A 13,666-nucleotide genomic window follows, 5' to 3' on the forward strand; every position below is an offset into this window, starting at 1 on the left:
GTATACACATATATATCTCAAATCCCAGCATATGGTCCACATATCAAGCAAAAGTTAACAATGAAATTTGAACACTATAAAAGATTTTGAATGCTTTTTTGGAATTTGGCCTGATTAGAGTGGCTGAAAAGACTATGTACCTACCTTGTACCCTGGTCATTTTCTCTGTACCCAGGTTTTGACTAAATATATTGTATGCCAAGGTCAATGGGAAAAATATTAGTGAAGGCATTTGGGGGCAATATATTGAGAAAAACAGAACCTCCACCGGTTTTCACTGAAGCAATAATTGCAAAGACATCTTAGAGCATTCCTGTGCATACATAGGTTTATTAATCTTATTTCTATAATTACGTTCTCATTGTTTTTGTGGTTTTTCATTGTCTAACACAAATGTACTGCCAGCACAGCTACAAGAACTTGAAATGATGGCCAGATTGGAGCTACTGTGACAGTATCAATCCCCATACCAGTTGGAAGCCTTCAGAAGTGTTCTTGAGGGGGTGCCAACCCACTTGCTGATGTGGCCTGACTGTTTTGTGGATGTTGATAGAGATTCCAATGACATTATATCTGCTCCACATTCTCACTCTACCTGGGATAGATCAATGTGTTAGGCTCTATGAAATTCTTTACTGATACTTGACCAAGTAAATGTAACCTTTGTTTTTTTCTGGGAAACTCATATTTTATGCCTAGAGGTTTTTAAATTTATTTGATGGCAGAATATATTTGAAAAGTGCTTAGGAACATGAGCTCTGCGGTTATGCCTGGATTCAAATTCTGACGGTGCCCCTTATTAACTATGTAGCATTAGGCAAATGACTTAGCCAGTCTATACCAATTTCCTCATCTGTGAATTGGAGAGAATGGTGGTACTAACCTTGTAAGGATTCAGTGGGTTCTTCTTAGAACCCACTGAAATATTTCATATAAGGATTCTTTTTTTTCTTTTTCTTTTTTCTTTTATTTGAGAGAGAGACAGAGTACGTACAAGGGAGAGGGGCAGAGGGAGAAAGAGAAGGAGAAAATCCCAAGCAGGCTCCGCACTTAGTGCAGAGCTCACCGCAGGGCTCTATCCCACAACCTTGGGATCATGACCTGAGCCGAAATCAAGAGTCAGACGCCCAACTGACTGCGCCACCCAGGTGCCCCTCATATGAGGATTCTTGTGCATAGTAAGCCACCAGTTACTTAATCCCTCCTTCTCTATCTGTAATATGAGGAAGATGATAATAAAAATAGCATCTACCCCCTAGAGCTGATGGAAGTTGAAATGAGTTAGTGCATATAAACATTTAGGACAGAGCCTGGAATATATAGGCACTCAATAATTATAACCTATTATTATTGCTGTTATTATTATTATTATTATTTTAGATCTTACCCTGATGAAATTGGACCAAAGCATTGGCCAGGCTCCCGGTTTGCCCATGTGATGAAACTGCGGCAGGCAGCCCTTCGAACTGCGAGGGAACAATGGTCAGACTACATTCTGGTAAAAACAGATGTTTGATTTCTTGACAAATGTTATGTAGAATGTGTCCAAATCAACTGTTCACAATCTAGCACTGTGGAAGCAATTAAAACCATCTTTTGTTTAGGAACCACCTCCCCCACTTTTTAATAAAGGCACAAGGGATAACCTGGGGAACTTAATTTTGGGGTACCTGGATTTTATCTCAGACCCATCCCTGACGTGCTTTTTCAGTGAGGAGGCACATAAGCTCCTGGATTATTAAAAATATTAAAAATTCTGAATCCTTTTAGTTCATAGGGAATGATCTGGGTAAAGAAATAGAAGTCTTTCTTTTTCTTTTTTTTTAACGTTTATTTATTTTGGAGAGAGAGAGAGCATATGTGAGGCGGAGCAGGGGTAGAGAGGGAGACAGAGGGTCTGAAGCGGGCTCTGCACTGACAGCAGAGAGCCCGATGGGGGGCTCGAACTCACAAACCCGAGATCATGACCTGAGCCAAAGTCAGACATGTAACTGACTGAGCCGTACAGGGGCCCCAAGAAATATAAACATTTTTTTATAATGTGTATTCAGTTTTGAGAGACAGACACAGCAAGAGCAGGGGAGGGCCAGAGAGAGAGAGGGAGACACAGAATCCAAAGCAGGCCCCAGGCGCTGAGCTGTCAGGACAGAGCCTGATGCAAGACTCTCAAACCACGAACCATGAGATCATGACCTGAGCCAAAGTCGGACTCTGAAACAATTGAGCCAAAGAAATTTAAAGATTCTTAATTTTGTAGAAAATGTTTCAGATATAAGAAATTAATTCTATAAAAAAGAAAAGAGTCAAATTAACAGCTCTGAAACTCTTGCTCCTGAGTGATTTGGGGGAATGGAATCCCTTCTTTTTTTTTTTTTTTAATACAAAGGATTATTGCCTACAACAAACAGCACATCCACCAGCATGCCTGTGGCATCACACAAGTGATGTATGGGCTTAGATGGATGTTCTGCATACAGTGGTTTTGTGTTGCAGCTGAGGAACTCAGAGCTCAGGGAACCCAAATGCTTCTATAGCAAGCAGTAAGCAAACCTGCTCTTTCTCTGGGAAGATATGTTACCTCATCCCTAAAGGCTACCAGTTGCACAAACAACCCTGAGAAATGTCCCAGTTAAAGAAGCGGTCAGGGCACGGCAGGGTAATGGTGTCTCTTGCTTGACTTCCGGGTTGCTCCCAATTATTCTGGGTTCTCATGAAGAATTTCTCTCCATGAAAAGGTTCCATCACTTTTCTTAGAACTTTCTTAGAGTGGTCCAGAAAAATACTGGACTTGATGCTTAGGAACCCATGTTATATTCTGTCCTTATCCTCCAGGAACCTATCTTAATTGGAAGAGAGGACAGCTTCCTAGGCAGCAAGGAGCTGGAGGCCCATTTCCCTTCTGAAAATTGACAGGGGCTTTTTTCTTCACAAGTTTATGGGAATCAAGTTCTTCATCTGTAGCGCCCCAAATCCATTTAGTTCTTTTGGTGAACGTTTTACAGTACAACACTAGAAATAACACCAAAAAAGCAAAGACAATATTGTTTCATTAGACTTGTCAATATCTGCTCTCTATCACTGAACTCTAATTCCTAAAAGGAATACTTTTCACCTAGGTCCACCCCCAACCCATAACCACAACAAAAACCATCCCAATAATTTATCACATGCAACCTTTCAAGACAAATAATTTCATATAAGTCTTCAAGTTGATGATATTTAATATTGTAAAGCTGTTTAAATGTCGTTAAAGCACACAAATGATGAATCACATTTTCTTGGTAAACAGATCGACTATCATAAGAATGAAAGCTTCTGATTATTTGTATGTGTGTGTGGTAAAATATACATAACATAAAATCTATCATTTTAGTTATTTTTAAGTGTACAGTTCAGTGAGATTATTTATTTTATATAATAAGCTCTATGGTTAAACTATCCCTGTAAATGAATCAGTGTTAACATGGGCTTCTTCTGAGAGTGGGAAACAGCTTCATGGGTTGATATAATGTACTTTCAGCAAAAATTCTACTTGTAACATTAAAATGGCATTGATGGATCTGTTTGGGGCCATTTTGGCATGATTAAGACAACCTAAATAAGTCTGTTCATTTGTACCTAGGCTAGGCACTGTATGAGTGCATGGGGATGAATCTTTAAGAGCTCTTGGGAGCTGTTAGTGGTTAATAACCACTGACCAAGGTGTAGGCTGGGTGCTTGTTGTACCCAGTATGGTAACCCCAATTTATCGCTTAGTGCCTTAGGCAGAGCTAGACATGAGGGAGTTAGTCTAAATGTATGTGCCTGAATGAATACCATCCAGCTTCAACAGGTTTCAATAAAGAAGAGCATAGATAACTGGTTCTGTGTCTCATGAGCAAGTTTCTGTGATCCCTCAGAAGTGTCGGGTTTGTCTTGAACCCGTTACTAAAAAGTACTTTTTCGCCTGACGTCTTCTTCTTCTTTTCCTAGTTCATCGATGTTGACAACTTCCTAACTAATCCACAGACCCTCAATCTAATGATTGCAGAAAACAAAACCATTGTGGCACCCATGCTGGAGTCTCGGGGTCTGTACTCTAATTTCTGGTGCGGAATCACACCTCAGGCAAGTCTTTGGCTAATGAGTTAATAAGACATTGAGTTTTAAGAAGGCAGCCATGCTGTCAACCATAGCCCTATTCACCCTTGTCTCATTTCCTCCCTTAAAACATGTGTGTCACTGTTATGGGAACAAGCATGTTCAGGAAAGGAGGTGAATCCAGGTCCAATACATAATAATTAATACATAATTTTGTATTAATGGGTTATGAAGAAAATATTCTAACGAGCTTAGCCTTAGATGCTTTAAATTAACCAATAAAGTGTACTGGTATTTGTACTTTTTGCCTCCCTGATTATGGGATTTTTTTTTTTAATTAGGGATTTTGGCGTTGTTAAAAGTAACGTAAGAACACTGTAGAAAAATTGCAAAATGGAAAAAAGTAAAAAAAAAAATTATGTGAATTCCCACCACTCTAACATCATGGATAACAGCTCACATGTTTTTAATAACGGTATCACCAAGTTACTTAACCTTTCTCTTAGTTTCAGAAATATTTAAGTTGTTCACAACTTTCAACTACTATAATGACCATGATGATTACTGTACATTTTTCTGTGTTTAATATTATTGCCTTAGGACAGCTTCCTAAAAGTAGAATTACTGAGTCAAAGAGTAATAATAAATATGTTGATGACCTTTGATACATGTTGCCAAATATATTTCCAAAGACATCTTAATAATCAGAACTGCTGTGTGGCTTGTTTTTACAAAATTCAAGGGAAAAACAAAATTTTAAAGTTTCATCATCTCTCTTTTCCTTTGTAAAATCTTCAAAGTCTAGAATGTCTGGCTGGTTACATTTTTTTATTCTTTAGTTAATAAATTAGATAAAGAGATAAATTAAACTAATGGAGATAGTATGTATCAGTATGGAATAAAGATGTGCTAAGGGGGGAAAAATGTATGTTCAATGTGTTCTCATGTTAAAAGGGCTAAAGTCTGAGTCCTTCTTTTATATTTGGTTTGGTTTTAGATACAGAATGAGTCCAATGTTGTGCCAAGAAATGTTTAATAACTGCCTCTCTGCTGGGGAAAAGCCCTGATTGGCAGCATGTGGCAGTTTGCACCAGGTTGGGACTCCCACCATGCAAACAACCTAAATGTTGAAGCAAGGGAAAGGTGAAGTCATTGCAGTATAGCCACTTGATGATGCAATTATTTAACATATGCAAAGCCACTGTCTGTGGTGTTTTAGAATGGTGGGAAATCGTATGTGTTTTTTTTTTTTTACAGATTTTAAGCTACCAAAATGTCAAGTGGCTTGCAAAATTTCTGAAAATGTAACACACAGTGGCTCTAGCACACTTCTGGGTGAAGCATCCCTCTTTGGTTATAAATGTTTCCTGCAGTTGCTACAGATTTTGCATGCGTGTTACCCACATCTCTTTTAAGGAGACATTAAGTTCATATGTATAAAAGACATTCAGTTCCTTGGGGAGAAAATGTTTTATTAAGTTCATCTAAATTCATACACTCTCAGTTAATAATGTGCAGTGTTTCGCATGGTAGAGTCACTCAAGGGCTGTTTTTAATGAGTTATGCATTGACACCAGGAACAAGGGTGGATTGCTTTAGTGACTACAGCCTCTAGGTTTTTATTATCTCCTTATTTGCTTTAATCATTAAAAGCAAACAGGAGAAATGTGCTCACTTATTTTGCACAGTAAAATAGAGAGCAACTTAGGGGCAATTCTAATTTTTCTCCTTTTTTTTTTTTTTTTTTTTTTTTTTGGCTTTCTACCATGCTCAGTCAGTCTTCTGCTAGGGTGGGAACAGAAACAGCCAATGACTTCATAAGCTTAAGGCAGGTCTTGGTTTCCAGAGGCTTTAAACACAAAATGACCCTGGTGTTGTCTGGCCAAGAACAGGAATTATTACCAACAACATTCATTTTTTGTCAAAAAAGACCTCTCTCACCTCTGCCTGTCTGCAGGAGGCATAGTAATTCGTTCTCTCAGTCTCTTATTTTCTCTGCTTCCTTCCCCTCACTCTCAGGATATTCAGTGACTCATCATCATAAGTTTTCCAAAATTCTCATTCTGAAAATATTGTTCCTAAGTAGTCTAGAACTTTGTATTTCACATGTGTCCTTAGCAGTCCTTCAAAGAACCAGTGTTTCCTTTATCCCTTGAAAGAATGCTCATAAATTGAAAGATGTAAGTAATCCTTAAGTTAAAGGCTAATAAAAAATTGTAGTAATATGAGGTGCCTGGGTGGCTCAATTGGTTGAGCGTCTGACTCTTGATTTCGGCTCAGGTCATGATCTCACCATTCGTGAGCTCAAGCCCTGTGTTGGGCTCTGCACCAACAGTGTGGAGCCTGCTTGGGATTCTCTCTCTCTCCCTCTCCCTCTGCCCCTTCCCCCCAAAAATAATTTTTTTTAAATTGTAGTAATAATAATACTTCCTATAACGAATTACAGTTGTCAAAGTGTCTTCATAGACCTTATCGCATGCAATCCATTCTACAACCCTGTAAGAGAGACAAATAATTATCCCAGTTTTCAAGGGAAGAAACTCAGCTCAAAGAGGTTAATCTTGGGCTGAGATCAAACAGCTAGAGGAAGATTAAGATGACTCTAAAACACATCATTTAAGTTCTTAACTTGTGATCCTTCTATGTTATCACGTGGTCAGTGCTCAGGCTGGCTCAGCTAGAACACTTCTCTAGGCACTGAAGGGAATATCAGAGAAGAAGTGGCTGCAGTGCCTCATGTGTGGGTCCTGACATCACAACAGAATGGGTGATCATAAAATATGGCGACCATGTGGGAACTTCCGAGTTCCCGAGTTACACATGGTTCCATGTGTAACCACCGAGTGGGATGCCCTTTAGAGTGCTGGCTTTGTGAAGCCTGACACTCATTCCGTGAGCATGCTGTCGCCTAAAACATTTTTCGAGATGCCCTTCAAAGCTTCCTGATACCTTTTTTTTTAAGTTTGTTTATTCTGAGAGAGAGACAAAGAGAGGGGGAGAGAGGGAGAGAGAGAGACAAAGAGGGAGGGGAAGGGAGAGAGGGAGAGAGAGAATCCCTATGTGACAGCACAGAGCGGGACATGGGGCTCAAACTCATGAACCATGAGATCATGACCTGAGCCGAAATCAAGAGTCAGACGCTTCACCGACTGAGCCACCCAGGCGCCCCAAAGCTTCCACATACTTTTAATGCCTTCACGCATACATCATATGTCTTCATCTTTTCTGGGACAGATTTCAGCTTTGGCAATAGTCAAATTACAGTTGGTGCCACTGGAGTGTAAGCCCCAGTGGGCCTCACACGTCGTGAGGGCTAAGGCTGGGGATGCCCATTTGCTGGTACGTCTCTAGCATCTAGCACAGCGCCTGAGTCATGGTGGGTATTCAGCAGAGGAAAGAACACTTTTGAATGAACAGTTAAGTTGGGGGAAAACAAGTCGGGTCATTCCAAGCCAGTGTGTTCAAAACCACAGAGTAAGGGGGTTGGTTGTCCTGTGTGCTCATCCAGAAGGAACTTTCAAAAGGAGAACCCCCCAAAAAAGTGTGGAGCTGTGGCAGCTTCACCGGAATATTGAATGAGGAACTGCAGTGGCAGTGGAAGCCCCTAGCTGTGTGTTTAAGTAACTTGCATATTTAATTAAAACCATTAGCCAATATAATACAGTGATTTTAATATTAGCCAATATTTGTTGATGCTCTCTTGGTGCTAGGCAGTATTCTAAGCAGTTTTCAGATTTTACCATACTTAATTTTTAGAGGCAACCCCATGGAGCAGATAATGCCATCATTCCTGTCGTACAGATGAGGAGACAGGCACAGCGAAGTTGAGTAACCTGACGTACAGACGATAAGTAGCTGAGGTGGAATTTGAACTCAGGCAGCTAGACACTGGACCCTGTGCTTTTAACTGCTCTGCTCTACCAGTTCTGTTTTTTTTAAATTTTTATTTATTTTGGGAAGAGAGAGAGAGTGTGTATGAGCAGGGGAGGGATAGAGAGAAAGGGAGACAGAGGATCCGAAGCAGATTCCCCACTGATAGCAGAGAGCCCGAAGTGGGACTCGAACTCACAAACCGTGACATCATGACCTGAGCTGAAGTCGGACGCTAAACCAATTGAGCCACCCAGGCGCCCCTGCTCGACCACCTCTTAATTCTATCAGATGGCAACAGAAAATGTACTTTTATAAGATCATTAAATCCAGAGATAATGCTGAAACCCAAATTATTTCTGAAAACAAGACCCTGAAGTACTATTTCATATGTAAATAGCATTTCTTGAACTCAGTTGGAAATCCTTAGGCCAAGATAAGAAGAGGGGCAGTGACTTTGCTCGGGGACTTCTCCTTAACTGGTGGGGACTTAGGAGCAGTCCGCCTGGCAGAAGACGGGGAAAGATGAAGCCCTCAGATTGGAGAACATAGCCCACCTATTTCTCTTTTCCAGGGCTTCTATAAACGGACCCCAGACTACCTTCAGATTAGAGAATGGAAGAGGTTGGGCTGCTTCCCCGTCCCCATGGTTCACTCCACGTTCCTAATTGACCTCAGGAAGGAAGCCTCTGGCAAGCTGATGTTCTATCCCCCGCACCAGGACTACACCTGGACCTTTGATGACATCATCGTCTTTGCCTTCTCCAGCAGGCAAGCAGGTACTGTTTATGTTCAGTCGTTCTGTCACCATGGAAACACTGCAGCTAACCAGCTCCTTTGTTTTGTGCATCTTATTATACAACAGTCCTATATAAAGCTTTTTTTCCCCAGGCAGTATTAGAGACAGTTGTTTGCGGTAACCATACCAGCACCCTCTTTATCGTTGTCCAGGTGAGCACCGATGACCAAGAGCCAGGGCCGGCCCCTCCCCAGAAATCCACTCTTTTCTTTTTGAGTGCTGGGAAGACAGTGCCCATGGGGAGAGCCATGAGCAGGTGATTGGTTCTCGATGGTGCTACTGTATCATTTTGTTCACTACAAGGAATTTTTTTATTAATTAGGAAACTGTGACGGTGGCCCAAAACAACACTGGCAAAGACCCCAGACTTTAAAATCAGAAGTTTATTTCTTCTTTAAAAAGTCTGAGCTGGTACAGTGGCTCTGTTCCCTAAAGTTTTCAGAGACCCAGGCTTCTCTGTTGCTTCCCCATCCTCCATGAGGTGTCATCCTTAATTGTATGATCCAAGATGTCTCATCAGTATGGATGCATTGTAGCCATTAAGTAAAAACCAGAGAGGGAAGGCACTTCTTCATTTAAGGAGTTGAACATATTGCTTCCATGCATATCCCATTAGCCAGAACTTAGTCACAGGTCAACACATAGCTGTAAGCGAGGCTCAGAATGTGCTCTTTACTCCATGCAGTCTAGAACCTCAGTTCTCTTACTCCAAAAGAGGAGAGGACAGGCTTACGGAGGCACCTAGCAGCCTCGGCCACAGTACTCATAGAAGGAAAGGCAGAGCCAGACTTAAGGCTTTCAAGAACCACTGGGAAGCATTTCCATTGGTGGGACTTAGGAGGAGTCAGCCTGTGCAGGCTTTTTGAGGAAGACAAGTCAGTAGGAGGCTAAGTTTTTTCTCTTGTGCCACCCTGCACATGCAGTCAGGGAGGACTTAATTCACGAAAGCAATTCAACAGGAAGTTCCACGACATTCCTGAAGCAAAGCTGTATTTCAGACCTTCCTGAGAGAAGTCAGGTCCCATCATCAATGAGCCAGAAATGTGCTACTTAAGTGCCAGCAGAAGCGAGTTTAGAAAGTAGGTGAATGGTGAATAAACTCATGTGGCCGTATAAGTTAGGGTGGGTGAGATCAGGACCCCAGGCAGCTGAGACAGCTTGCTGGCAGGTGAGAATGTTAATACAAATTCAAGCCACAGCTCACAGGTCAGGCTATCTTAAAAGCCGTAAGTGTCCCACTCAGCAGTTGTAGATTTGGTAGGAATGAGAATATTTGGTAGACATGTGGAAGGCTATTTTCCCTTGGCTGCTAGAGCCGTTTAGACCCTTTGGCCAGGTGTAGGCATTCTTTAGCCCCGTGTCAAGGCAAAAGCAGTGTTCTTATCCTCATCTAGATTGAGAGCTTTCATGAAGGTTCTTGTGTCAGTGTTAATGGAAACTGCCTCTTTTAACATGGCCTGTGATTTGCTCTGACTTCTCCAGGATGGGAAGCAGACTCAGGGCCTTCTCATTCCTTTCAGTGTGCCAGTCCCTTTGCTTCAGAGTTTGCAGTAAGGGTGTTCCAAGAAAGTGAACTATTCAGAAGTACAATAATGGTCCTTGCCTAACAGAGTTCTCATTTACAGTCATTGCATAAGGTGTTATTATGACCCATGCACTAAATTATTATGATGTAGTTTTTCAACCAACAACTGTATTTGGGGCTGGAAGAGTGACACAGGCTGGATAGGAATTTTTCAGCTCTGTCCTGTGCGTGGCCTGTTCACTCAGACTTCATTTCTTAGTGGTCACACTCCCCTTAGGCCTTCCCAGGACATTGAAGGTGGAGAGGCCCAAAGCTGTTTGGCGATTCAGTTGGGGAGAGAGGAGGTAGAAAAGAAAGGAGAGGGAATCGATACTCTAGGTTTTGCCTTTGTACCTAGGATCGTGTTAGGCTCTGTGCTACTTGGGGAGATAAGATCTTTACATGTGGAAGCATGAGTAATAGCTGTCAAACAGGGAAAGCTGAGGGTCACATGGGTGGTATAAACCGTGAACAGGTCTGGGAGTCAAGCAGGAAAGAATCACTGTCATTTGGGGGGAGGAAAGAGCTTTCCTGATAGTCTTGTGGCTCCCATGGTGGCACTTGAACTTCTCTTAAAGTATTTCCAGGAGAGATAAGAATGAGCCTGTGAGTCCTGCACAGCCCATGGATGCTTTTCCTTTCTGACATCCAAAGCAAATCGCTTCCCTTCTCCCTCGCAAGAGTCTTGATGAAAGATAATTTGTGTTCTCTTTTTCTCACTCTGTGAAGCTCCCTAGCTGTGTTTCATCCTCTGAAGTATCATTGTTTAAATGTCCAAAAGGAAATAAAGGCTCTACATGTTCCCGGCCGGCCCATCTAACCACAGACCTTGCTCCTTAACCTTTCACCTCTGACTCCAGTCGTTGCGATGTGCGGTTGATGAGTGGGAGGCGCAACCCAAGTGTGGTGGTGCCCTGAGGTGTAGCTGCTGAGCTGGCCCCAGAAGAGAGCACAGGGGTCGCAGAAGAGTCTCTGTGGCTATAGTGAAGCCAGGGTCAGGAGTTCACGTCCCGTTGTGGCCAGAGATGTGGGCTTTGTGTCATGGCCACAGGAACCATCTCTGGCGCCAGCCAGTCATCTTCTGAACGTCTGCTGTTGAGTCAAAAAAGGCAAGAGATGTGGGTGACGGGCGTGCATCCCTGCCTCCTGCACATCGCTGGTAGTAATCAGAAGTGCTGGCCACGTGCAAAGATGGCAACCAGAGTCATTACCAGCTCTCAGCCTGGGCTTCAGAACCCTGGGCAGATAGAAAGATACTTGGCATTGGCTCTTTAGGGACAAAGGTTTTGTGCTAATGACTTACTGTATGGCCTTGGACAAGTCCTTGCCTCTCTGGATCTGATCTTTCATCACCGAGGATAAAAATAAACGTATCAATCCAAGTATAAAGGTACTAATGAGTACAAGAAAATGTTTGCTATTTTCGTATGACAAGCACAGAGCTTCGAGGTGAAGTTTCATTTACCATTCTTTTTCACAGGGAAAGAAAATTGTTTCCTCCAGAAGTAGCCTTCACTGAGAGTACCAGATTCCTTCATAGACTTTAACTAATTATCAACACGTTTCCTTTTAAAATTGTTACGTTTTTATCAAATTATCCATGGACATAGTTGAAAGAGTTCAAATAGTCCCCCAAGGTTTATTATAAAATTAGAAGTCTCTTGTACATCACCCCCCTGTACCATCATTTCCCTCTTCTAGAAGAGAGATACTTTTTTTTTAAGTTTATTTATTTATTTTGTGGGAGGGAGAGAGCAGCAGAGAGAGAGGGAGAGAGAGAATCCCTAGCAGATTCCACACTCAGTGTGGAGCCTGACACGGGGCTTGATCCCACGACGCATGAAATCATGACCTGAGCTGAGATCAAGAGTCAGACACTTAACCGACTGAGCCACCCAGGCACCCCAGAGACCAGCACTTTTAACGCCTCCAGATGATGACAGAAGTATAATATAATGTCTGTGTTTCTAAATAATATGATTGTGTTGCTACCTCTCGATTCTCTGGTCTTACTTTGGATGTGATCTATTGACTGTCCACCACAGAAGAGGGGGAGGTAGCTCTCTCTCCTGCCTGTGCTCCCTCAATGCAAACACAGTCCTCCCAACACTCTGTCCTCCCGATAGAGTTCCATGGCAATTTAAGACAGATCGATGGCCAGTGTTTTTGTTGTTATAATATGTGAACCTAATTCGAAGCTGAGCCACTTATGGACTATGGCTAGTTTTCCTTCTATATTTAACTGAATGACTGCCTTTTTCCCTTAGTTTGATTATGACTAATACAATCTAAAACTAAGCCCTAATTATCTAAAGCATCTCTTAGAATGGTCAGATTTATCAGATGTTCTCTTTTTGCATGTTTGTGAAGATTTCTCTTCTGGAACCTTCTGCTGTTGTCTGAGTGGTGCCACAGCTCTCAACCCGGGATGCCCTTCCCTTGTCCCGTACGTTGACCCTCCTGTCAATTATGTCTCAGGGCCTCCTTGTTTTCTGTAATCCGCCCCCTCTCCTTTTCCTTCCTTCTCCTCCTCCTCCTTCTTCCACATCATCCAGTCACTTTGTGAAAAAGTGTGATGGTAAGTAAATATCTATGACCTTGCTGTGTGAAAATGCCTTTCTTGTCCCTTCACATTTGATGGACAGCTTGGCTAGTTCTCATCTCCCATTTTTACTGAAGCTTTGGAAAGTTGCATGGTAAGATGATTTACCTAATTAGGATAGAGAGACAACGTAAACATGAAATCATTTTCCTCCCACTTCCTGAACTCATCGTGACTTTGCAAGGGGGTACATTTTCGTTTGAAGCGACCCTGAAGTATTTGTGTAGGCAAACAGCTGAATTAGTGAGTTTACTTGGTGAAGCAAGAGAAGTGACCACTTTTGCTGGACCAGCCCTGATTTGTGCCAGACTCAGTGAGGAAGAGGCTAAAGGCTCTTTTCTTCCCCTGTTCTTCTCTGCTAATGCCGTGAGACAGCATCACCTGGTCTGGCAGGTGATACAGCTGACTGGAGGAAATTTCGTCTGCACAACATAGAGAAGTCACTATGCAGATAATTCTGTCTCTGGAAAGCATAGATGATTATGGCCATTAACAAATCAGAAGCTTGGACACACGGATCAGAGCTTGGCAGACTCATTCTTTCAACTAAGCAATCTTTTCATTAGTCAGGACCGTCAGTTGTCGGATCTTTGTGAGACCATCTTGATTCCTATATTCCTAATTTTCTGGTTAAACACAGATGTTGTGCAACTCTTGGAGTTAGTCACGTGGGGCCTTGGAACCAGTGCTGAATACAGGAGGACTGAGGCATGCTTCTGGCATTGTCATATGACAGATTCTTAGCAGGACT

General features: G+C 42.2%; 1 protein-coding gene and 1 long non-coding RNA gene across 3 annotated transcripts in view; one reads left to right on the plus strand and one right to left on the minus strand.

Moving 5' to 3' along the window:
* COLGALT2 (collagen beta(1-O)galactosyltransferase 2) overlaps positions 1-13,666 on the plus strand; it is a 112,452-nt gene that overhangs the window by 68,022 nt on the left and 30,764 nt on the right. Inside the window, exons 3-5 of the mRNA XM_042976636.1 lie at positions 1,381-1,498; positions 3,973-4,107; positions 8,525-8,729. Coding sequence (XP_042832570.1) covers positions 1,381-1,498; positions 3,973-4,107; positions 8,525-8,729 — 458 coding nt within the window. The remainder of the gene's footprint in view (positions 1-1,380; positions 1,499-3,972; positions 4,108-8,524; positions 8,730-13,666) is intronic.
* Positions 331-8,640, minus strand: LOC122235958. Of its 2 annotated transcripts, none has more exons than XR_006214119.1 (3): positions 8,552-8,640; positions 1,388-1,466; positions 331-591 (listed from the first exon to the last, which is right to left on the minus strand). It is a non-coding gene; the product is annotated as an uncharacterized LOC122235958 (long non-coding RNA). The 2 variants fall into 2 exon arrangements; XR_006214118.1 differs by having other exon boundaries at positions 331-595.

Source organism: Panthera tigris, chromosome F3 (assembly GCF_018350195.1).
Source record: "Panthera tigris isolate Pti1 chromosome F3, P.tigris_Pti1_mat1.1, whole genome shotgun sequence".
Classification (NCBI taxonomy): Eukaryota; Metazoa; Chordata; class Mammalia; order Carnivora; family Felidae; genus Panthera; species Panthera tigris.